Here is a 27,274-nt window from a genome sequence, read left to right as displayed (position 1 = left end):
GGCATTCAGAGCCCAACTCGCGAAAATTGTGTCACTGTCCAAATATTTCTGGACCTAACTGTATATATATATATATATATATATATATATATATACACACCATATATATATATATATATATATATATATATATATATATATATATATATGTAAGAAACAGTATTTGCATAGGGTGTATAGTTTTTCTCATAACTATATACCGAGAATAATTTGAAAATAAAATACTCTTAGCAAAACAACAAAAGGAAATAAAACGCTATTATAATAATATGGATGCTTATTTTTTTTTCTAACTCTGTAGCTATAAGAAATTAGCAGACAGCAGATTTCTCAGAGCTTCTTGTTATGCAGACCAGACCACACCATAATGAAATGAAACAGCACTTATCTAATTGATTAAGATATTTTGCATGCTTTTAGGTTGTGACCTACATTCCAACTAATATTGTATATGTAAATGAAATAAAAATAGAACTGCTTAATGAATACATTACGTGAGGTTACACTGAAGTACTAATTTGTAGTGCATGCCTTTGACTTTTCATGGCATCATGTTGTAAAAGACCACAAAAGAGCTGCTGGAATTTCAGCATTGGGAGGATATAGTTTAGCACTTAAATGAGCAGATTTCCGGTCTTCCAATTTTCTTCAGTAATGCACACTAGCCCTCCAAAAAGATTTTTCAGTTTTCTCTTCCTTCTCATTTTCTCGTTCTTCTGTTCAACTCTTCTTCCATCCCCATAATGTTTATATTGCTGAACCCTCCCCCCATCATGTTCTTATTGTTAATTACTTCAAATGGACTCCCCATGTTTCAGGTTTATCGAGCTCAATATATACAGTTAGGTCCAGAAATATTTGGACAGTGACACAATTTTCGCGAGTTGGGCTCTGCATGCCACCACATTGGATTTGAAATGAAACCTCTACAACAGAATTCAAGTGCAGATTGTAACGTTTAATTTGAAGGTTTGAACAAAAATATCAGATAGAAATTGTAGGAATTGTACACAATTCTTTACAAACACTCCACATTTTAGGAGGTCAAAAGTAATTGGACAAATAAACCAAACCCAAACAAAATATTTTTATTTTCAATATTTTGTTGCGAATCCTTTGGAGGCAATCACTGCCTTAAGTCTGGAACCCATGGACATCACCAAACGCTGGGTTTCCTCCTTCTTAATGCTTTGCCAGGCCTTTACAGCTGCAGCCTTCAGGTCTTGCTTGTTTGTGGGTCTTTCAGTCTTAAGTCTGGATTTGAGCAAGTGAAATGCATGCTCAATTGGGTTAAGATCTGGTGATTGACTTGGCCATTGCAGAATGTTCCACTTTTTTGCACTCATGAACTCCTGGGTAGCTTTGGCTGTATGCTTGGGGTCATTGTCCATCTGTACTATGAAGCGCCGTCCGATCAACTTTGCGGCATTTAGCTGAATCTGGGCTGAAAGTATATCCCGGTACACTTCAGAATTCATCCGGCTACTCTTGTCTGCTGTTATGTCATCAATAAACACAAGTGACCCAGTGCCATTGAAAGCCATGCATGCCCATGCCATCACGTTGCCTCCACCATGTTTTACAGAGGATGTGGTGTGCCTTGGATCATGTGCCGTTCCCTTTCTTCTCCAAACTTTTTTCTTCCCATCATTCTGGTACAGGTTGATCTTTGTCTCATCTGTCCATAGAATACTTTTCCAGAACTGAGCTGGCTTCATGAGGTGTTTTTCAGCTAATTTAACTCTGGCCTGTCTATTTTTGGAATTGATGAATGGTTTGCATCTAGATGTGAACCCTTTGTATTTACTTTCATAAAGTCTTCTCTTTACTGTTGACTTAGAGACAGATACACCTACTTCACTGAGAGTGTTCTAGACTTCAGTTGATGTTGTGAACGGGTTCTTCTTCACCAAAGAAAGTATGCGGCGATCATCCACCACTGTTGTCATCCGTGGACGCCCAGGCCTTTTTGAGTTCCCAAGCTCACCAGTCAATTCCTTTTTTCTCAGAATGTACCCGACTGTTGATTTTGCTACTCCAAGCATGTCTGCTATCTCTCTGATGGATTTTTTCTTTTTTTTCAGCCTCAGGATGTTCTGCTTCACCTCAATTGAGAGTTCCTTAGACCGCATGTTGTCTGGTCACAGCAACAGCTTCCATATGCAAAACCACACACCTGTAATCAACCCCAGATCTTTTAACTACTTCATTGATTACAGGTTAACGAGGGAGACGCCTTCAGAGTTAATTGCAGCCCTTAGAGTCCCTTGTCCAATTACTTTTGGTCCCTTGAAAAAGAGGAGGCTATGCATTACAGAGCTATGATTCCTAAACCCTTTATCCGATTTGGATGTGAAAACTCTCATATTGCAGCTAGGAGTGTGCACTTTCAGCCCATATTATATATATAATTGTATTTGTGAACATGTTTTTGTAAACAGCTAAAATAACAAAACTTGTGTCACTGTCCAAATATTTCTGGACCTAACTGTATCCTTAAGGCGCGTTTCACTCGTCAGTGAAAAACACTGACGTTCTTCACTGACGTGTAAAACACGCACATGTCCCTCCGTGTTCCGTGATTCACGGCACACGTGGGTGGGTTGTCCATGTGCAATCAGTGATCTGTGATTGCATATGGACATTACTCACCTGCCTTCGCTCCTGCTGTCCATGGTGCTGAAGTCCTCAGCTCTGCAGCGTCCGCCCACCACTCTCAACAGCTACTTCCTGGTCGGCTATTCCTGCTCTCTTGAATATTCATGAGTCAGGCAGGAGCTGCCGAGAGCGGAGGCTTCACAGCGAATCGCGGGCAAGGTAAGTTGAAAATATTTAATATTTAATATGTTCGTGATTTTCTGGTACGTGTTTCACGGATCACACACGGATCATACCATAGTGTGGTCCATGTGTCATCAGTGATGCCAGAAAAAAACTGACTTGTCTCCGTGCAGAATCACGGACACGCGTGTACGCTGCACGGAGACACGTTCAGTGAAAAATCACTGATGTGTGAGCAGTCCCATTGATTATAATGGGTCTGCGTATGTCAGTGATTCTGGTAAGTATAAAAAAAAGCACATATGTACCAGAATCACTGACGTGTGAAAGAGGCCTTAAATGGATTTTTTTTTCTGCTATTAGAACACTTTGATCTTTAAATTGTTGCTTGTGTGTGCAGATGACTTTTTACTGGATTAAGAAATGGTCAGTCAGCTTTTTATTTATTTTATTTTACTTACTTATATAGCGGCATTAATAACCACAGCACTTTACAGACATTATCGTCACTGTTCCATTCCCTATCAGTATGTCTTTGGAGTGTAGGAGGAAACCCACGCTAACATGGGGAGAACATACTCCTTGCAGATGTTGTCCTTGGTGGGATTTTCTCCCTGTACTCCAGCACTTCAAAACACTGATACTAGACACTGAGGCATTTTTTAATAAAATTTAATAAAATTGTTTCATTAAATTCTGGCTTTACAAATGCTTCTGCATAGGTGGCACGTATTATTGTCTTTGTGCTCTGTGGACTAGCTATATGTGAGGATAATGCGATAATATATTGTTATTACTTGAAAAAGGTTGTTATATGGACCATCAGAAGACAACGCAACAATTGTGAATTCCTCTCTAACATTGTCAATTCTTTAATTATTATACTGTTTTATACACCCTTGACGATTATATGGGTATAATAATAGGAAATAAATAATATAAAAAACACACAAAATAGGAAATACAAGATACTCCAAGAAAGAAATAAGACCTCAAGAGTGTTTGGTTCATATGCTGCAGTGATAGATAGATAGATAGATAGATAGATAGATAGATAGATAGATAGGTACCGTGTTTTTCCAAAAATAGGACTGTCTTATACTTTTTTTGCCCCCCAAAAAAGCACTAGGGCTTATTTTTGGAGGAGGTCTTATTCTTGGAGAAACATGTTTGGGGGTAAGTTTACCCCCCCCAAAAAAGCAGACCCCCCCACCTTCCAGGAGACTCATACTTACCAGACCCGAACATCTGCGTGGCTCCCAGGTCCTCCCTGTGATCTCTGGTGGGTGCTGCACGCCGTCCTCCCCTGCTTCTGGCCGACACACTCACACACAGCAGATCACAGACTGACTGACTGACAAACACACACACACACAGATCCCAGACAGACATACAGACTCACTCATTCACCACATCCAGCGTTAAAGAATGCTTTCGGGAATGATGGGAGGAAGTCACGTGTCCTGTTCCTGTTAGCAAGCATTCTGGCAGGTACTTGCGCTCCACTGCACTGCTTCTCAGGATTCTGCTGGCAAGAAGAAATCGGTGTCGCTGGATGTGGTGAGTGTGTGCGATCCGATGTTTCTGTGTGTGATCTGATTGTGTGTGCGATACGATGTTTCTTTGTATGATCTGATTGTGTGTGCAATCCGATGTTTTTGTGTATGATCTGATATTTGTGTGTGTAATGCAATATGTGTGTGTGAGATCGGATGTGTGTGTGTGTGTGTGAGATTGGATGTGTGCGAGTGTGCGATCACTGCAGGGCCTCTGCTCGTCGTCTGGTGAGTGTGATTACGGGTTGTCCGCTGTCTATATGAAGTGTCCTGCAGTTTCTTTAACTTTTTTAGCTGCACGGACACTTCATTATTGAACTGTGACTAGGGCTTATTTTCAGGGTAGAGCTTATATTTAAGCCTTGCTCCGGAAATGCTGAACATCCCTGCTAGGGCTTATTTTTGGGGGAGGGCTTATTTTTGGAAAAACACGGTAGATAGATAGATGGATGGGATACATATACAGATAGATTTAAGATAGCTAGATGGATGGATACATTGATAATAGATGGAAGGATGGATAAATAGATAGATAGATAGATTATAGATATATTATCTGTCTGATATAAGGTAATTATCTATTAAGTGATAAGAAAACAGAGACTAACCTCAATAATGGTCCACTGCTCCACGACAATGGCATCATAACGTTTTACAGTCTTTGGATCTTGCTCTGGAAAGTCTTCAAAAATAAATACACCATCTGTAAACTCTGATGAAATATCTGTGGAGTGAAAAAAAAAGTATTTTCAGAGAAATAGTTCCATGTGCAGAATATCATCTACAGCAATTTATTATACTCCACATATGAAGTGGTTATTTATTTTGTAAGTGCAGGATTTGCCACAATTTATTTATCCTGTATTGGGCATGATCAATGCTTGTTCCTCAACATAAATACCTGTATAAAATAAGCATGCAGTAATATCAGATAGTCAAAAAATATTATATTAAATTGATTTGTAAGCGGAAATATCACTTGCTTAGTTTTACAGCTTTAATAGGAGCAAACAAATAATTAAAAAAAAATGGCATGGATTCCCTTTATTTTTGATAATTGAAGGTAAAGTAGACAGCTGAGGGTTGCAGCCCATAGTTGTCTGTTTTACCTGAGCTGGATATAAAAAATAGGCGGAAGCCCACGTAAATTTTTTTTACTTTATCTTTATTGTTCACAGCAGCGTAGAGTCATCTTCCGCATACAATAAAGCTTGTTGATTGGCTTTCAACAAACTTTATTAACATATGAATAGAGTTGAGGAGACCTGTGGAAGTTTGGTTCAGTGGGTTCAATTGGACTTTATATAAAGTTTGGTTTGGGACCCGGACTTGACCTGAACCCCAATGAAAATAAATGATTGGGCAGTTTGGGTTTCAGCCCACATGCAGCCATCCATAATCAGATCACTTCCAGGGGCGGGTGGACGGTGTTTTTACATTTTTTTTTTTGGTGCACACTACATCTGATCACATTGCTGTTACCCACAGTGTGAACCGATCAGACACTGCAAGTTGCTTGCTCTGGTCTGAGCACCAGTGTACCTGAGCATAGCGATGCTTGCATGAGTGTCTTGCTTATGTAAAGCACCAGAAATCCGAACCTGAAATCTGTTTTTTTGGGGGGAAATTCTGTGTTTGGTATGAACACCGATCCTCAGGTTCGCTCATCACTACATACGAACAGTACCCGAACACCGAACTCAGACACTGACTTTTTTTTTTTAAAGTCCGTGTTCAAGTCCGAGCCCCGGACACCTGTTTTGAACCCGGATTTTAACATTCGGGTTCGCTCATCCCTTGTTATAGCTTCAATAACTAAACTGCCAAGTAAACACCATCTAATATACAATGCAATGACTCTTTCTATTAAAACATACAAAATGGCTTGAATAGTCTACTTATTAAATAAATTATTGCAAGTAAACCCCTACATAGTAAAAATAACTAAACCTAAAATATTTCTAGTACTCAGGGATTAAAATATATAATGTTTACCCTACATCATTCTAAACATAAAAGACAATACTGCACCACCGTCATGAAAAATAAAATTCAAATTAAAGTTTAACAACATTATAAAGCAAAAAAATGCAAATTACTGCATATTTTACAGTTCAAAATAATACAGATACATAATTTCAGCACTTAAAAATGGCAAATACTCCCGGGATCCTTAAACTCGCATAAGAATAGACTTGGCTAATGATGCAGATTTATTACTGAAAGTAACAAAATGGAAAACCTCAGTAATAGCTGTGAATGCCAGAAAGCAGCATCGGATGTACAGTGAATTTATGTGGCTTGGAATGTCATGATTTACATTATATTAATATCTACCATGAAGGCCATCGCATGGGTTCTTTGTGAGCAGCTACAGAAATTAATCTTCATGTGTAAGTGTATAATCTGTAGTGAGTGACATTAATTTCTTCCAATTACCAAGATAATTGGGCTTTAGAGATTTTTATTGGACAGTTGGACCTAGTATTCTAAGTGCAATGATTACAATTTGCACCATTCGCCCTTTCAATGAGCAGCATGACTTTCAATGAATAAATGCATCATAAGACAGTGTTCACAAGGAAGTATTATCATAGGTATTTTCCACCAGTATTTGTAAGATAAAATCAGGAGTAGAACAAATACAGGACAGTATATGAGCACTAACTTTTTCTGCATTTTTTTAACCGAAAACTTGATTTTTGTCTTGTTTTGTTTTCTTTTATTCAGGGTGAAAGAGCCACATAAAAAATGTTGTTTTTTTTGCTGTGAGTGTTTTTGAAGCTTTTTAACCCCTTCACGACCGGCCGATTTTTTGCTTTCCGTTTTTTTTTTTCGCCATTCTTTTTCTGACAGACATAACTTTTTATTTTTCAGTCAATATGGCCATGTGAGGGCTCATTTTTTGCAGAACGAGCTGTACTTTTAAATGAAGCCATAGGTTTTACCATATAGTGTACTGGAAAACGGCAAAAAAATTCCAAATGCAGAAAAATTGCAAAAAAAGTGCGATAGCACTATTGTTTTTGAGATATTTTATTCACTGTGTTTACTGTATGGTAAAACTGATGTGTGGGTGTGATGCCTCAGGTCAGTGCGAGTTCGTAGACACCAAACATGTATAGGTTTACTTTTATATAAGGGGTTAAAAAAAATTCGGACGTTTGTCTGAAAAAATTGGCGCACGTTTTACGCCATATTCCGTGACCCGTAGCGTTCTCATTTTTCGGGATCTATGGCTGAGTGACAGCTTATTTTTTGCGACTTGAGCTGACGTTTTTAACGGTACCATTTTTGTGCAGATGCTACACTTTGATCGCCTGTTATTGCATTTTGCGCAAAAGTTGTGGCAACAAAAAAACGTCATTTTGGCGTTTGGAATTTTTTTGCCGCTACGCAGTTTACTGATCAGATTATTTGATTTTATATTTTGATAGATCGGGCGTTTCTGAACGCGGCGATACCAAATGTTTGTATATTTTTTTATTTTTTTAACCCTTTAATTTTCAATGGGGCGAAAGAGGGGTGATTTGAATTTTTAGGCTTTTTTTAATTTTTTAAAACTTTTTTTTAACTTTTTTTTATTTTACTAGTCCCCCTAGGGGGCTATAGCGATCAGCAATCCGATCGCTCTTATCTATCTGCTGATCACAGCTATACAGCTGTAAACAGCAGATTCACTCACTTCCGGTTTCCCTCTGTTCCGGGACGAGGGAAAACGAAAGTAAAAGATCGTAGCTGCAGGTGTCATCACATGACCCTGAGCTACCATGGCAGCCATCGGAAGTCACGTGATCATGTCACGTGACTTCCGGTATCCGGCGGTAAGTAAAACTTTACCGCGATTGCGTTTATAATGGCGCTGTCACATATTGACAGCACCATTACAGGGGTTAAATGGCACAAGCAGATAACGATTCTGCTCGTGCCTAGCAGGCACACATCTCAGCTGTGAAAATCAGCTGAGATGTGTGCCGATCGCAGCATGCTGCTGCTGGCAGTCCGCGGGCAGTAAAGTTATGACCGCTAGCACGTAATTTTACGGCCCGCGGTCGTTAAGGGGTTAATGTATGATATTTTGATTCATTGACCAAATTTGGAGCTTTTTTTCAACCTCAAGAATAAACTCTGTGAACATACATCTTATAGCTTTGGAAAGGCTACACTTAAGGCCCCCTTCACATGTCAGTGATTCTGGTACGTATGATGCCATTTTTATACATACCGGAATCACAGACATATGCCAACCCATTAAAATCAATAGGTCTGCACACACATCAGTGATATCTCACACACGGTGTGTTCGTAAGGAGCACACACATGTCTGTGTGTTCCGCACGGAGACAAGTCTGTTTTTTTCCGGCAGCAGTGATGTCACACGGACCACACAGTCGATCTGTGTGATACATACCGGAGAAAACACGTATCTTTGAAATAAAATGAATTTCTATACTAACCTGTCTCCAGTGATGCTGTGTTCGGCGCTGCTATCACTTGCTTCAGGATCCGGAAGCAAGTGTGACTGCAGCGCCAGAGACATCAGCACCACGGACAGCAGTGCTGGGAACAGGTAAGTAAAAAGTTCCTGATCTCCGTGTGCTATCACGGACAGCACATGGAGAACAAAATCACAGCACACGGAGGGCTATACGCACTTACAATCAAAGTTGAACCGAACTTCCATTTTCTCATCAGTAGAGATGAGCGGACTCATTGAAGTTCGGTTCATCTTCGGCTGCTTCATCAGGACTTTAGATATAGTTTGCTTTGGGTTCCGGACGTGACCTGAACCCCAATGGAAGTCACTAATTTGGCCCTTAGGGTTTCCACCCACATGCAGCCAGCTAAAAACAAGTCACTTGCAAGGGCGGGTGGGCAGATTTTTTCCATTTTTTTTTGTTTGTACACCCTACATTTGATCATGCTGTTACCCTGAGTGCGAGCCGATTAAACACTGCAAGTGGCTCTCACTTGGCGGAGCACCGAGCATACCTGAGCACAGCGATGCTTGTGAGATTGATTTGTATACGTTATGTATCCGAACATCAAACCCAAACACTGTTTTATTTTGTAAAGTCTGTGTTCGGTATGAACACCGAACCTCGGGTCCGCTCATCTCTAGTTGTGAATCTAAGAATCCATCGGACAGTTACAGTCAGTCACAGACCACAGTTGCAGCAAAGACATTTTTTATCCACAGGTTTGATGATTATGTAGTTGTGTCCACATCATGACATCAGAAACAAAGTGCATTATATGGCCTTTATCACACACGTTTCTGCTTCTAAAAAGAGTTTGTACTTGCTATAAAAGGGTCTATTCATGGAAGATATAGACTGTGAAAATCAAAGCTATAAGGGTTACCCTACATGTGCAACTCGAAAACTAAAATACAAAGGCAAGGCATCAAAAACTTCAGGTCAACATATGTATGTATCCCTTCATCTTTCAACTTGGAAAAAGCAGGGTAACCAATTGGATTTTGGTGATGTGGGATGAAAGGAAGCAAAATGTAAAAACATCCTGTAAAGTACATCATTGTCGTCTTAAACAAAGGAGTATTTCATATTAAATTGAATGCATCCCGTACCACTTGAGAACAGCAACAATAAAGATGGAAATATGTCAATATGAAACACAGAAAACATAGAGTATGCAGACTAACTTGAATTTATAGAGGACCTGTCTCCTCTCCTGCCCAAAGAGTTTTAGTAAATACTTGTATATACCATGTAATAGCGATTCTGGAGCATGCTTCCTTTCCATTCTGTATCCTCTGTTGTTACTTTTGCAAATGCATAAATAAATTAACAAAGGAATGTTATTTTACCATTCCGCTTATCATCTGGTGTTCGTCTTTCAGATTTTGCTGACTACAGTGGATTTCAAGGTAGATTTTCAGCGGAATTTACTATAAAGCGAATCTTTCAGAAATTTTTTGCTATTTGATCTGAGAGCAACATAATATAAAGCAGGAGAGCCTAATTCCAGGATCTTGTCACTTGTGTGTTTTAGGCGGACTTTGCACATTACAACATCACAAGCCGATGCTTGCGATGCCGAGCGCGATAGTCCCCACCCCGTCGTACGTGCGATATCTTGTGATAGCTGCCGAAGCGAACATTATCGCTATGGCAGCTTCACATGCACTCACCTGTCCTGCGACGTCGCTCTGGCTGGCGACCAACCTCCTTTCTAAGGGGGCGGGCCGTACGGCGTCACAGCGACGTCACACGGCAGGCGGCCAATAGCAACGGAGGGGCGGAGATGAGCAGGATGTAAACATCCCGCCCACCTCCTTCCTTCTCATAGCAGCCGGGACGCAGGTAAGGAGATGTTCCTCGCTCCTGCGGCTTCACACACAGCGATGTGTGCTGCCGCAGGAACGAGGAACAACACCAAACCTGTCGCTGCACCGGCATTATGGAAATGTTGGAGAATACACCGATGATACGATAACGACGCTTTTGCGCTCGTTAATCGTATCAAAAAGGTTTTACACACTACGACATCGCAAGTGACGCTGGATGTGCGTCACTTTCAATTTGACCCCACCGACATCGCACCTGCGATGTCGTAGTGTGCAAAGCCGCCCTTAGTCTCAATACAATCAGTGTTTAATCAGCAGGTGTTTATCACTTTATCACTGCCTGACTAGGTCTCAGATGCGTAGCAGTCAAGCTAATTTGTATAACTCTGCCCCACCACTGATTGACAGTCTGCTGACAATGTTCAGAGTACACAGGAAGCTACCAGTCAGGTTGTGTGCAGGGTTGTACACAGCCCAGAAGTTTTAGCTCTGCTACATCTACATCATACAAAACCAGGATTCCATCAAAACTGCACAAAGCAGCCCTGTAAGTGATGCATTGCTGAAATCAGGATCTCCATCTCTACATTATGCTGCTATCAGATTCAATAGCCAAAACCTGCTGACAGATTCCCTTCCATTCTGCTTAAGGCCTAATTCACATGTCTTTGTATTTTTTGAGAACAAAATGTTCGCAAAAAAATAAAAAATACATCAGTTTTTATCCAAATCATAGATACAGTATGTCACCCATACAAATCAACAGGTCAGTGAAAAATGAACGACACATGGATGCCATGTATAAGTCATCCAAGTTCTGTCTGTACTTTCCTGTTTGAGGCTATGTCCGCACGTTGCTTTTTACCTGCTTTTTACCTGCTTTTTTGCTGCTTTTTCAACTGCAGCGTTTAATGCCAAAATGGTTGTGTTCTGCTTTTCAAGCAAAGTCTATGGGAATTTGGGTTTCCTGTCCGCACTATGCAGTTCAAACTGCAGCCTTTTTGTTGCAGAACTTTGGTCAAAAACTCAGCTTTGTAGTGCAAAACCCAAATGGCAAAAACAATTCACATGTCAGTTGTTTTTGCCATTTGGGTTTTGCACTGCAAAGCTGAGTTTTTGACCAAAGTTCTGCAACAAAAAGGCTGCAGTTTGAACAGCATAGTGCGGACAAGAAACCCAAATTCCCATAGACTTTGCTTGAAAAGCAGAACATAACCATTTTGGCATTAAACGCTGCAGTTGAAAAAGCAGCAAAAAAGCAGGTAAAAAGCAACGTGCGGACATAGCCTTACATATACATAAAACAGATTATCATTAGTTTTTGACCACAATGTCAGTTTTTACCAAGTCAGTGTCATCAGATTTTCTTATCTCCAAATAATACTTAAGAAGGTTTCTCAAGCTTCTCCTAGCAAACAATCAACGAGTATGCTATCACAGAGCCTTTCTTTTTGTCAGACCCAGAATGGGTGAGTTGTATCTGGAAATCGGATCAAAATCAGACATCTCCATATTGAGTTTTGCACAATAAAGCTAATACAGTCTATGTGTGAAACACATGGATAGAACATGTACGAGAAAATAAGACATCTGAAAGGGGCCTAAGCCTAATTCAGACAAGCGCTGAACTTTACGGACTAGTGTTCATCTCCATAATTGACGGGTACAGGAGCTGCCTACTAAGGTATTTACATGCACTAGTCTGAACCAGATTAATTTATGCTGCACTTTTTTCTTTTTTTTTACACCACCTGATGTCTGGGTGGAAAATATTCATGTGTACTTATAAATAGGTGAAAATTGGACTCTGTCTTCACAAAGAATCCAAAAAGGGAATCATGTGAAATCAGAAGCATAGTGATGTACAGTAGGACAACAAAACTATGGCAACTACCCTAAGGGTTCAAACATCTTGAAGCTGTATGGCGCTGTAATGGGTCTGTGTATAACAGCCGTTACTCAGATAATGTATACACATAATACATAAATGGTAACATTTTAGTTTTGTCCTAGTAAGTGGCAATAGGAGGGGCATCCATTAAATAAGAAATTGGAGGAACAGTAAAGCCATCATACATAGTAGATTACAATTGGCCAAATCAGCTGATTTTAGTGGGACCAGTCTATGATTCAATTACTATGGGGTACCTCCCAATAGATGTTTAGCGCTCGGTCCCAGTGTGGCGTTCACGCGCGTCCCCGCTCCCAAACTCTGGCAAGGGTGTCCCCCCTCTCACCTGTCCAGCAGCTCTGCAGTGTCCAACCCCAGCGTGATATCTCCACGCATCCCTGCTGCCAGACCACGGCGGGGACGTCCTCCCTCTCACCCGTCCGGCAGCTCCATTCAATGGTTGCTGTCTGGCACTGGGAGGGTCAGTTCTGATATAGTCCTGGTATGTGTAGAGCTTGCTCCACATGCTGGGACCTGGGCTGGTCTCTATCCACAATTGCCTTTTTTGCAACATGGAAGCGGCTATATACAGGTTACAGGTATGTGTGCTCCATTATGGTTCTGCTTTTAACTTTATCTAGGAGGCCGCATGGCACATGAAATACAGAATATAGAGTAGGACCCCCCTATTGAGATTTGCCGTGACGTTGGCAGGGGTGGCTCAAAGAATTGATCAATTATTTGCTAAAAATCTCATTTTTTTTTTATTATAGTACAGTTGGAATAAATCTGTGAATTTTCACTTTTTATATGATGCATGCCAATTTCAGATCGTGCTGGCTCCTTTTTCTCACCTGTCCAGCAGCTCTGCAGTGTCCAACCCCAGCGTGATATCTCCACGCATCCCTGCTCCCAGACCACGGCGGGGACGTCCTCCCTCTCACCCGTCTGGCAGCTCCATTTCCTCCTCTTCTGTCCCAGAGTCTGCTGCAACCTCCCCTACTTCCAGGCCAGATGCAGGGCTTCAGTAAGTGCCCATAGGGTGTGTACGCCCCCTTTCTTAAATAGCCGATGTCCCATTACCCGGAAGCATACCTGAGGTCATCTATTACCCTAAAGGTATTTAAGACTGCCTCTCCTGACAGGAGGTGCCTGAGCAACACTGCCTATAGTGTGTTGCTAGTTCTCAGGTCCCTGTATACTTACTGTGTCTATCCCTGTACCAGTCTTCTGTTGCTAACCTCTGTCTCATCCTAGAGCCTGCTCTCCACCATTGCTAGTGTGCCGTCATGTCTATGTCTATACCACATGCTGCCAAGCTTGAGCCATACCCACAGTGCATCTCATCTCTGCTTACACCTCTGTGCTGCCACATCTGAGAACTCCTGCCCTGGACATTGGGACTCTAACTGTCTGTAAGAGACTATCACCTTTGGTCCCTGGCTGCCGTGCATTTAGGCCCTCCATTGAGAGCACCACACAATTCCTGTATAGGAGTTCACTGCCAGTTGCTCCTTTCGGTCCGGTGCATGGTCCAGTGGGTCCACCCCAGGATGGTCGCCGCCCCTCATTGACCATAACAGTATGATGTTGGGGAAAGCTTTTAATCAAACGCCTGATCTTTTTTTTTGCACGGGAAATGAGCTTCTATCATAGTTGTGTGGCAGAAATCTTCTCTGCTCTCCCCATTGAAAACACACACACACAAAGTCGAGCAAAGTTTTCATGTACATATGGGAGTCAAAAGAAACATATGATGGCCACAAAAAGCCTTTGGTTGATTGCTGACTAAGGTGTAATCACAGGGGTCCATATACTTGCATACATGACACATGTTGCCTCCATACAACATATATATTGCAGCTAATTAACCCTATTATTGTTTTAGAAAAATTCCAGTTGGCAATAAACTTAAAAAATGTCTTCCCTTTATTAGATTATGCAATAGTTGATTAGTTTTCATTGTCTGTTACTGGGGACTGATCTGATTAGTAAATCTGACCATTAACAACACCTATGAAGTATTACAGCTTTTATTGATCTACTAGTTGTACTACCCGGCTTCGCCCGGGTTAATAACTGCTGTTAAAATAGATTGTATTAACAAAAATGTATTCTGCACACAAAAAACACAAAACAAATAGATATAAATGTAATTATTAAAAGGCAAAAACTAAGCTAATAGAAGCATTTCACAACATATATTTCAACACCACAGATATTCCACACAGATTTAACTAAATTGGCCAAGTAATGTGCTCCGCCTGTCTCTTTCCAGATCTGTCTCTTTCACCATCTGTCTCTTTTCCCGTCTGTCTCTGTCTGTCTCTTTCCAGGTCTGCCTCTTTCCAGGTCTGCCTCTTTCCAGGTCTGCCTCTTTCCTCGTCTGCCTCTTTCCTTGTCTGCCTCTTTCCTCGTCTGCCTCTTTCCTCGTCTGCCTCTTTCCTCGTCTGCCTGTCTCTGTCTCTTTCTTTGTCTGTCTCTATCACTCTGTTTCTTTCCCCATCTGTCTCTTTCCAGGTCTGTCTCTTTCCCAGGTCTGTCTCTTTCCCCGTCTGTCTCCCAGTCTCTTTGTGTCTTTTCCTGTGTCTCTTTCCCTGTCTGCCTTTCTTTGTCTGTCTCTATTTCTCTGTCTCTTTCCCCGTCTGTCTCTATCAAGGTCTGTGTCTTTCCCCATCTATCTTTGTCTGTCTCTCTGGATGTCTCCTCCTTCCCTGTCTGCCTGTCTCTGTCCCTGTCTACATGTCTGTCTGTCTCTTTCCCCATCTGTTTCTTTCCCCGTCTGTCTCTTTCCAGGTCTGTCTCTGTCTGTCTCTTTCCCTGTCTGTCTCTGTCTGTCTTTTTCACCGTCTGTCTCTCTCTTTCACCGTTTGTCTCTGTCTGTCTCTTTCCCTGTCTGTCTCTATCTCTCTGTTTATTTCCCTGTCTGTCTCTGTCTCTCTCTCTGTCTGTCTCTCTCTATCCGTCTCTCCACCGACATCTTATTACCTCACATGTAAGCTTCTTATACTATGAATATCTTTTGTTCCTATAGCAACCACAGCTCTTACTAATAACCTGTAGTTCCAGGCTCCATTTACTTTAATGAAGGCATGTTTTTGGAGGGTAACTGTAAAGCGCAGGGTTAAATTTTCCTGTCAAAACATAGTCTATGACGTTCCCTGGGTCACATGAGGTGTCTGTTCAAAATTTTGTGATTGGAAATGCGACAGTGCGGATATACTTTTCGTTTCACTTTTTCCCCATTATAAAGATAGGGGCAAAATTGGTAAATTGGAACGCGTGGAGTTAAAATTTCGCCTCACAACATAGCCTATGATGCTCTCGGGGTCCAGACGTGTGAGTGTGCAAAATTTTGTGATTGTAAATGCGACGGTGTGGATACACTTTTCGTTTCACTTTTTCCCCATTATGTAGATAGGGCCAAAATTGATTGGTAAATTGGAAAACGCGGGGTTAAAATTTCGCCTCACAACATAGCCTATGACGCTCTCGGGGTCCAGATGTGTGAGTGTGCAAAATTTTGTGGCTGTAGCTGCGATGGTGCAGATGCCAATCCCGGACACACACACACACACAAACACACACACACACACACATACACACACATATACACACATACACACACATACACACACATACATACATACATACACACATTCAGCTTTATATATTAGATATCCAGAAATAGCGATCTCTTTGCAGAAATATTAAGTGCTATGGAAACAACTATGGGTTATTCCAATATTTAAAGGCCCCGTCACACTAAGCAACATCGCAAGCAACATCGCTGCTAACGAACAACTTTTGTGACGTAGCAGCGATGTTGCTAGTGATGCCGCTGTGTGTGACATCCAGCAACAACCTGGCCTGCTGTGAGGTCATTGGTTGTTGCTGAATGTCCTGGGCCATTTTTTAGTTGTTACTGTCCCAATGTGAAGCACAGATCGCTGTGTGTGACAGCAACAACTAAATGTGCAGGCAGCAGGAGCCGGCTTCTGCGGAGGCTGGTAACCACAGTAAACATCGGGTAACCAAGAAGCCCTGTCCTTGGTTACCCGATATTTACCTTTGTTACCAGCCTCCGCCGCTCTCAATGTCAGTGCCGGCTCCTGCTCTGTGCACATGTAGCTGCAGCACACATCGGGTTAAATAACCCGATGTGTGCTGTAGCTAGGAGAGCAGGGAGCCAGCGCTAAGCATTGTGCACTGCTCCCTGCTCTGTGCACATTTAGCTGCAGTACACATCGGGTAATTAACCCGATGTGTGCTGTAACTAGGAGAGCAGGGAGCCAGCGCTCAGTGTGCGCTGCTCCCTGCTCTCTGCACGTGTAGCTGCGTGCGCTGGTAACCAAGGTAAATATCGGGTTAGTTACCCGATATTTACCTTAATTACCAAGCGCAGCATCTTCCACGCGGCGCTGGGGGCTGGTCACTGGTTACTGGTGAGCTCACCAGCAACTCGTGTAGCGACGCTCCAGCGATCCCTGCCAGGTCAGGTTGCTGGTGGGATCGCTGGAGCGTCGCAGTGTGACATCTCACCAGCGACCTCCTAGCAACTTACCAGCGATCCCTATCGTTGTTGGGATCGCTGGTAAGTTGTTTAGTGTGACTGGACCTTAAGTTACAACTTTAATTTACAGAGTTTAGGAAAAAGTCAATAAATGAATGACATCTGCAGTTATATCTGGATTGTGAGGGTCTCCACATTTTTTTTTATCAAGCACAGACGATAATACTTGCGATTTTGTGGACTTCATCATCTTCAAGAGAGAAAGCTCAGAACAGCAGGCACACAATGGAGGCTCATTAAAAACATGTCAGACAAACAAGCCAGCAGCTCGGGACGTCTCTCATACTGCTCATCTGCCGTCTACACCTGCCTTCTCCATGCATCTCTGTTTCTACTTCCTTGGGTGGTGAGGCTTAAAAATTCAATCTCTATCTGACATATTTTTTTTCTTAAATTGGTCCAATGCCACTAAATTTTTTATTAAGGTAAAGATGCTGCCCTACTGTGCACAAAAAGCTGTTTTTACTGGTGTCCATAAATATTTAATGCTTTTCTGTTGGCTAAATGCCACTTTAATGTTCTGTATTTTGATTTACAGGGGGAGTATAAATTCACATTTACTGACTACTAAGCACCAGACGCCTTGTCTTTGAAATAAGTGGAAAGTACTAAGCACATGAAGGACAAAGAAAATGCATGCCGTAACCTAAAGCCAGCATTAACTAAAGTGCATTCGTTCAGTTTGCACCTCATTGAACGGGGAAGCATCCTGAGGTCATCCCCACACTTTCAGAATTCATCATAGAACATCTACTTATAGTACATTTGTAGAAATGAACACAGCAAATGTTATTCTGAACTCCAAGTACACAGAAGAACAGCGGCGCACTTCAGTCGTGAAAGTTTTCTACTTTTATGGATCCAAGTGTGTAAAAACAGCAGCCAGAGTGTTCGTGGAAACAGGGGGAGAGAATACAAACAGAAGCACTGAGCCGGACGACGGCCGTTTCGTGCTGATCGGCGCTTCTATGGGTCCAGCGGAACGTGAACTTATTAGGTTTTACATAGATTTCACCAGAAAGCCAAATATCCCAAACCTTTTGTCAGTGATGTAACTGTTGCTGTGAAATTTTAGAATTGTAATTGATTTCTACGTTTTGCAGAATCAGCTGTGATCCCACGCTGTCCTGTCTGTATACTCTGTTTTACTTCATCCTCTGCCCAAGAGATGTGGTATGTTAAAGGTAACCTGTCAGATACAATATGCACCCAGAACCACAAGCAGTTCTGGGTGCATATTGCTAATCCCTGCCCAACTGTCCCTTTATACACTAGCATAAATAAAGAGATCTTTAGAAAAAGTATTTCTAAAGATCTTTTATCTTATGCTAATGAGGCCAGGGACTAGTCCCAAGGGTCTTGTATCACCCAACTAGTTCGCTCTATTAGCATGGAAGCACGCCCACAGGGGCTTACTAACATGCTATTCAATTCAGCATCACCAGCGGTGATGCGCATACCTGCGTTTGCTGTGACCGCTCTTCTGAATGCCGGGCACTTCCGGTGATGCAGAGCATGAAGCCGGGTGTATGCGTCCCTGCTTCAGAGAAGTCTAGTGTGCATGACTGGAAGTGCCGGAGCATTCAGAAGCGTGGTCACAGCGAACACAGGTACGCACATCACCGCTGGTGATCCTGAATTGAATAGCAGGTTAGTACGCCCCTGAGGGCATGCTAATAGAGCGAACGAGTCGGGGGATTTAACGCCGTTGGGACTAGTCCACGCGCTCTTTAGCATAAGATAAAATATCTTCAGAAATACATTTTCTAAATGATCTTTTTATCTATGCTACTCGATACAGGGACGATTAGGCAGGGAATAGCAATATATACCCAGAACTGCTCGTGGTTCTGGCCGCATATTGCCCCTGACAGGTTCCCTTTAACACCATGTTCCTGGAGAACTTATTATTTCAAGATCTATTGATTCAAATATACTTTGTTCGTGGGATAACCTCTTTAATTTCATGCCACTGAAACTAAGTAGCCAGGACACATGAGCAAAGTGCCCATCCAGTGGCTGTGTGCAATTTCAGACATCACAATTTACAGACTCCATTTTTATTTTCTATCGCAATTTGGGATTAAAGATACAATTATTACAATTTTCGACTTATGTTGTTTAGATTTTAAGTAGAAATTAAAGTTAGATTTGTAATTCCAGTAAAGAATGTGCAAGTAAAACCTCAGCCAGGATTATACAATTAATCCTGCACTATGTATGGTTGGAGAAAATAAATGGTCTACAAGATGTTTTTTAGCTGTCTAATACTAGTACTGACAGGGTTACATGAATTTCTTTGAAAGCTTTGGTTGTGGGTCAGCTTTAGCTTTATGGACATTGGATTTGCATTGAGGCAAATCTTGAGATTGCTGAAGGAGCAGGTGCAGCAAGAAGGGAAAATAAGCATAGGTCAATATTTAATAAGGCAAGCGTCTAGCCTCAGTGACTGCCTACTGCTCGGTTTGGCAATGGATTGAGGTCAGCGATACCTGAAGGCAGGAGATTTGGCCTGAATTAAGAGACATTTTCAGGAGGCCTGTAATATTATGCACAATGCTTGAAGTGTATATTTTTTGTTTGTTGTTTTGTTTTTTTTTTTATAATGGTACAAGGTACAGTAATAGTGTAAGTAATACCGTGTTTCTCTGAAAAGAAGACAGCGTCTTATATTATTTTTCACTGTGAAACATGCACTAGGGCTTATTTTCCAGGTAGTGCGTATTTTTGGGGAAAACAGGCTATTCCCTGTGTACTGCTAAGCTTAACCCCAAAAGAAGGCAGACACCCACTCCAAGAGAATCGCACTTACCAGACCCCGGACATATAGAGTTGGTAAGTGAATGAGTTCCTCTCACACATACTGTAGATCTGCATTGCTGTCAGGTCCTCTTGTGTTCCACAGCGCGGTTGCTCCCCCTGCATGCCACAGCGATGAGTGCGATTTTTTTGGGGAGGGGGGTCTTCTTTCTTCTGTGAGTGTCTTCTCTCTTTTGGTGGTGTCTGCTTTCTTTAATGAAGTGTCCTGCTGTATATTTTATCTATTTTAACTGCCTGGACACTTCAAGGGAACCTGTCAGGTGCAACATGCACCCAGAACCACGAGCCGTTCTGGGTGTATATTGCTAATCCCTGCCTAACCGTCCCTGCATTTAGTAGCATAGATAAAGAGATCTTTAGAAAAAGTATTTCTAAAGATCTTATTTCATATGCTAATGAGCACAGGGACTAGTCCCAAGAGTGTTTCTTCCCTTAAGGTCCAGTGGTTACTACGTCATAGTTTCTGGATCATTGTTAAGTCGTTGGTGAGATGTCACACAGTCATTTTCCCATCGACTTTAGTAACGATGCAGCAGGGGGGCGCGGAAAAGGTGACGCAACTACACGCCTACATGTCACACTTTAATAATAACTTCTCATCTAGGTCGTTAACGAGATCGTTGGTAGGTGTCAAACATACAGATCCATCCTGCCCAGCAGGACTCCAACGAGCCAAAAATGGCCCAGGACATTCAGCAACAACCAAAGATCTCACAGCAGGGGGTGGATCGTTGGTACGTGTCAAACATAACGAGAACGCTGGTGAAGTCATTGTTTCGTCACAGAAACTGTGACGTAGCAACCATGTCGTTAGCGATCTCGTTATGTGTGATGTGGCCTTTAGCTAGTCGGCCCACATAGCATGCTAGCATGTCCCTGTGGGTGTACTAACATGCTAATGAATACGCCCAAACCTCACTGTTCATGGCGGAGGATGGATGCGCAGTGTGCATGATCTGGAGCACCTGAGGCTTCCGATCATGCGCACTAAACTGATGCCGGGTGTAAGCTTCTCGGTTTCAGTGAGGTACAGTGCGCATGACCGGAAACTCTGAGGACTCCGGATCATACCCAGTGTGAATCCATCCTCCGCCGGCCGCCATGAACAGTGAGGTATGTGCGTCATCGCTGCATATTCATTAGCATGTTAGCACGCCCACAGGGGCGTACTAACATGCTAGTGGAGCCAACTAGCTAAGGGAAGAAATGCCCTTAGGACTAGTCCCTGCGCTCATTAGCATAGGATAAAATATCTTTAGAAATACTTTTTCTAAAGATCTCTCTATCTATCTAGTGTATACAGAGACAGTTAGGCAGAGATTAGCAATATGCACCCAGACCTGCTCGTGTTTCTGGGTGCGAATTGCACCTGACAGGTTCCCTTTAATTATTGAACCGCAACTAAAACTTATTTTTGGAGTAGGGCTTATATTTGAGGCATACTTCAGAAAGGACAAATTCCTGCAAGAGCTTATTTTCAGGGTAGGGCTTATTTTCAAGGAACTAAAGTATAAGTGGCTCTCAAAATGTTAGGGCAGCCTAAGGACCCACCAGCTCACTTGATGCATTGCAGACGTTCTTCTAAGCTTCCCATAATCATCAATACATTTTTATTCAGGAAGACATTATTGTTATAAATAGGTACAGAAACTGGAAGTTGCTAAATATATTCCCCATTTGTAAGTCAAAAAGAAAGAAATTGAGGTTGAAAACTTGAAGCACAGATTGTGACTGGGTTTCCGAAGATGGTATTGAGGGTGTGCTACAAGTGGATTTTGTTAAATGAGCTTCCACTGGTTAGGCCCTCTTGGTCAATGGTTTGGCTGACATACTTTTTAGAGGACCCGAGTTATATCCATAAGTCATTTTCTACTTTTATCTTTGGCATAAATAAGTTTCTGAAACTTTCATTTATGGTATATATTAAATATTATTTTACATAGTTCTACTTTGAATATGTTTAGTTTATTTATCATTTAATGGTATAGCAAGTATTTTTTCTCAAGGAGTATATTGTGTAAAAATAAAAAACAACTTTTTATGGACTAAAGGCACATTTCTAAACCTGATAGGCTCCTTTAACATTGCATTTTTCCCAACGTCCACAGGTCCCGTCGGAGGATCCGTCCGAACCGCCCCTCCCCCACTCTGCAAAGCGTGTTCCGGACGCATGCGCCCGGCAGGGTCATTCACTGTAATAGAGCGCACTGCGTTAGCGTGTGCTCTGTTTTGTGCCATTTTTGCACATATAGGTTTTCTGCAGACAGACACCCGAACGTAGTCCACTACGTTCCAGTATCCGTCTGCAGAAAACGTATATGTGCAAAAATGGCACAAAACAGAGCACACGCTAACGCAGTGCGCTCCATTACAGTGAATGGCCCTGCCAGGCGCATGCGTCCGGAACATGCTTTGCAGAGTGGGGGAGGGGCGGTTCGGACAGATCCTCCGACGGGACCTGTGGACGTAGGGAAAAACGCAATGTGAAAGGAGCCATACAGGAAGGCATACATACACCAAGACTGGGATTTTATGCAGTAGTGAAGTGAAGTGTAACTTGATAAAGCAGAGCCAAAAGCGGCAAGAGAAGTGCAAACTGGCAAAAAGGCACAATTATTTTGCTTCTTTTTCATCTCATACAGACTTTAATAAGCCTCCCATAATCTGGTATTAGTAGGCTCTTACTTTATTGGTATACAAAATAATAAAGAAACTTAAGGTGAAAGGACCACATGAAGTCATGTGCAGTTATTAGAAGCCCAAACAATGCTTTAAATGACCTGCCTAGAAATCGGAGTACAAAATGAATGGGTTTTTCATATAAAATATCTGTATGTCAGAATGAAAAGAAAGTCTGTATTTTTTGGGTAATAAATACTCAGAATTGACCATATTCTTTACATTTTAGGATCTTAGATCATCCATGAATAACAAAGGAGACATGACGTTGAGAGCAATGAGATATCATGAAAGCTCAAAATCAGTGTCTTGTAGAAATGCAAAACTCGGTATTCATATTCACTTGACACAATATACTATAGCTGTATGCTTTACTGCACTGGGAAATTCACTTTTCTCAGGGAGATCTACTGTACGTAAACTCTACAAGTATTTAAAATCACACGAATGAAAGGTAATCAAGCATACACCTAGTGACCTCGATTTCAATAATTTATTCCTTTCAGCAGTTTTGTGATCTAAACAGCTATCAAAGAAGGATGCCTAATGTGCAGCATTCAGTTCACTAAAATGAGCCAGTTTTGTTAAACAAAATATGAAAATAATATGAATGACCCCCCACCACTGGTGGGTGCCGGTGTCACTGATGAGTAGAAATGAGCGAACTCAAGGTTCAGTGTTCGTACCAAACAAAGACTTTTAAAAAAAAAAACAGAGTTCAGATTCGGCTTTTGGGTGCTTTACATATGAACACCACTCGTGCGAGCAGCACTGTGCTCAGGTACGCTCAGTGCTCAGCCGAGTGCGAGCTGCGTGCAGTGTTTGAATGGCTCACACTGGGGGTAACAACAGCATGATCAAATGTAGTTTGCAGCAAAAAAAAATAAATTGGAAAAATCTGCCCACTCGCGGAAGTGATCTACCCAATTTGTGACTTCTATAGGGGTTCAGGTCAAGTCCAGGACCCAAACCGAACTTTATCTAAAGTCTGGATGAAGCCGCTGAACCGAACTTCAAAGGGTCCGCTCATCTCTACTGATGAGAAAATGAAGCTATAAAGTCATCATATCATCTAAGAAAATGCCAAAGTCTTATCTGTAACCGTATTGAAGTCCCTGCAGCCTCCATCACTAGAGATGAGCGAACCTTTGGAAATTCGGTTTGCTAGGTAGAGTCGAACCTTAAAAAAGTTCGGCTTTTGATCTAAACCTCAATGGAAGTCAGTAATTGGGCAGTTCCTGGCTCCACCCACATGCTGCCATTCATAAGCAGAACACTTTCAGGAAAGGGTGGGCGGGATTTTTTTTTAGTGTGCACACTACATCTGATCACGCTGTTGTTACCGCCTGTGCGAGTCGTTCAAACACTACACGCAGCTTGCTCAGGGTTGAGCATCAATCATACCCAAGCACAGAGCTGCTCACTTGAGTGGTTTGCACTCGTGACTCACTCAAACTTTGAACCTAAAATTTGGGTTTTTTTGGTAGTCGGTTTCCAAACCTGAACTCTGAACATCAAACCTCAGGTTCTCTTATCGCTATCCATCACTAGCTTTTTTTTTTTTTACAAGATTTTCTATCTAAGATCTAGTATGACCCTTGTCTTACCTAACTTACTGTACCCTGACCATCTGATTTTGCTCACCCCTATGCGGTGGTGACGGCAATGGCACAGCAATTACACATAGGAGACTGACTGACCACAGATTCTCAATGGGATGGAAATTTGGCCATGGACTCAAACTGAATAAAAAACCCAAAACAGACTACACCCATATTTGTGCCATCTAAGTGCTGTGTATTATTTACCATTTAATGGGTAGAAACTTGTTTTTGTTTGTTTTTTTTACATATGAGAAAAACTAAACTATTGACATACTACTTATTGTAATAATGAATACACAGACCAAGGGAAATCTACTCCAGCAAACTGTTGAAAAAATAAATCGACCAATTTCCATGTATGAGAAACATCACCGACATCTGATTGAGGCCTTATCCAATACTTTCATTGGTAAATTTACTACCCTGCACCTATATAACTTGGCCAAGGCATAGGGTATTGCTTGCACCCATCAGCCACTTAGTACCAATAATACTTGGACCGGTATTGCCACACACATAGCTACACCCCTGGAATAAACTCCAACAAACTGTCCTCATGTGACTACATAAACTATTTGTGAAGAAGTCCAATCTTATTATGGAATCCATTAAGCAACAGAGCGAATATATATCCTTTTGTACAAAAGTAATGAAGTCATACAATATTTCTATGGGCTCATTACATCTAATTTCCTGTTTCAGATATAATCTTTAAACGTACATGGCTGGAACATCTAACTAATTCATTACCGAAATCTCATTTATTTCCTGATATTAGTCATAACAACATTATTGAACCGCTTACAGAGCAGAGAAGAATGCTCAGCGGAGTATTATTTCACATTATTGTTACTGAAAAGCCAGAGATGGATATCGGAAATGTGCTGCATCACGGCTGTCCCACCTCAATCTAATTAAAATTAATTTATGACTGAAGATTTTGATTTTGGTAGACACATTACAGTGAAGTCATAACTCATCTTATAAAGAGACTTCAACAAGAATTATTAGATTATGTTTGATTACTTTGTGTAATTCACTCAACAAGTGGATATTATTATTTTTTATAGGCGCTAAAAATAGGAGCTGTAAGTGCGGAGGCCATGCCAGTCATTTCTCTGCATAGCGCCATTCCACAGTTCTCATTTCTATAAGGGTGTGTGGAAATTTTCTGAACAGCGCCTGGTCGAGACTACCATTGTCCAGAGAAAATAGCAAAAGAAATGAGGTATCTTCATTTTAGGGACTGGCGGAGGTTCTAACATACGTATCTATAATTACTTTGTGCCAGAAATGTGCGTCACAATCCAATATCATCTTTTTTTGGTGAGACTAAGGCGGGCTTTACACGTTGCGACATCGCTACCGCTATATCATTGGGGGTCACGGTTGTTGTGATGCACATCCGGCGCCGGTAGCGACATCGCAATGTGTAAATCCTAGGAGCGACGATGAACAAGCGCAAAACAGTAAAAAAATCACTGATCTGTGTCACGTCGTTCATTTTCATAATGTCGCTCCAGCTGCAGATACGATGTTGTTTGTCATTCCTGCAGCACCACAAATCGCTCTGTGTGAAGCCGCAGGAACGACAAACATCTGCTTACCTGCGTCCACCGGTAATGCGGAAGGCAGATGGTGGGCGGGATGTTATGTCCCGCACATCTCCGCCCCTCCGCTTCTATTAGCCGGCCGATTAGTGACGCCGCAGTGACGCTGAACGTACCTCCCCCTTGAAGGAGGGATTGTTCGGCGGTCACCGCGACGTCGCCGACACGGTATGTGCGTGTGTTGCTGCCATAGCCATAATGTTCGCTACGGCAGCAATCACCACATATCGTGCCACCAACGGGGGCGGGTACTATTGCGCTCGGCATCGCTAGCCGATGCTAGCGATGTCGCAATGTGTAAAGCCCGTCTAAATCCCCTTGTCAGACAAGTCCTTAAACATGTCTAAAACGCCCAATATATGTTTTAGAATAAAATATATTTTTTGAGACTTATTGGCATTGATCAGGTCTGCGTAGATAAATGCGATGGAACCTGGAAGAAGAATTTGGTATAGCTGGAAGCCAGATGGCTCATTTAGGTTGACTCTATTAACTCAAGGGATTGAATGAGGTTGTCAGTTTTCCCCATTTCACAGCGTTTTGTTCTGTGATTTTATTTTTGTTATAATTTCTTAAATTATTTTTCTACATTTTTTTTAGTTATATGGTATGATTTTGACTGCCAACCGTTGACGCATCTTTGTACAAGTTATCTTCAATAAATCTGGACAAAGGTAGGGGATTTGTATATGTATTACTTTATGGTTGTATTTTAATGGGGGTCTGATCAAAATATATTGGATGTTTATATCTGGCATATATTCTCTTTTGTTAAGAATCTGAACTGTGTATACTCTGGTGTAAACAATTTGCAAATTTATATCTTGATCACATGCTTTGTTGCATTTTCGATATCTGCTCCACATATACTAATATTACATTTTTCTTTTACATTTCTTTTTCTATTTAAATTTAATGCACATGGCTATTGACCACAGGTATGACATGCATCTTTGCCAGGCTATGCATGTGTATTCCGTATACCTACTCACGATGTCACGTTTATGTATGTATGCATACATACTTCTCTGTAACAGTAGCGCTAACTTGGTTAATATTTCTAATGTTCTATCCAAGCTTATATCTAGTTTTTTGGACATCCACTACAATCCCACTATTGAACTTCAATACCAACTTTTATATATCTTTTATATACTGTGGAAAGGAGCGGAGAATGGACATTTTTGCATATATCTGAGGGTGGGCATATTGTATTTACTATCATAATTTTCCGGTTTTGCTCCTTGCACTCATTCACCTCCCTCATTCGTATGCATTTTTATACCTTGATTACATGTCTCGTTGCACTTTGTGTTTACTCCACAAATATTAACATTCTCTTTTACTTTCCTATTTTCCATTCATATTTAGGGCATATGCATATATTGACCACATACTTGGCAAGCATTATCGCCAACCTATGCATGTGCATCCTGTATACCTATGCATC

General features: G+C 41.6%; 1 protein-coding gene across 1 annotated transcript in view; it reads right to left on the bottom strand.

Moving 5' to 3' along the window:
- The window catches only part of RFTN1 (raftlin, lipid raft linker 1), a 562,445-nt gene that overhangs the window by 86,157 nt on the left and 449,014 nt on the right, over nt 1-27,274 (bottom strand). Inside the window, exon 7 of the mRNA XM_075315305.1 lies at nt 4,946-5,061. Coding sequence (XP_075171420.1) covers nt 4,946-5,061 — 116 coding nt within the window. The remainder of the gene's footprint in view (nt 1-4,945; nt 5,062-27,274) is intronic.

This window comes from Anomaloglossus baeobatrachus, chromosome 6 (genome assembly GCF_048569485.1).
Source record: "Anomaloglossus baeobatrachus isolate aAnoBae1 chromosome 6, aAnoBae1.hap1, whole genome shotgun sequence".
In the NCBI taxonomy this organism is placed as follows: domain Eukaryota; kingdom Metazoa; phylum Chordata; class Amphibia; order Anura; family Aromobatidae; genus Anomaloglossus; species Anomaloglossus baeobatrachus.
This window is presented reverse-complemented; position numbering and strand designations above follow the sequence as displayed.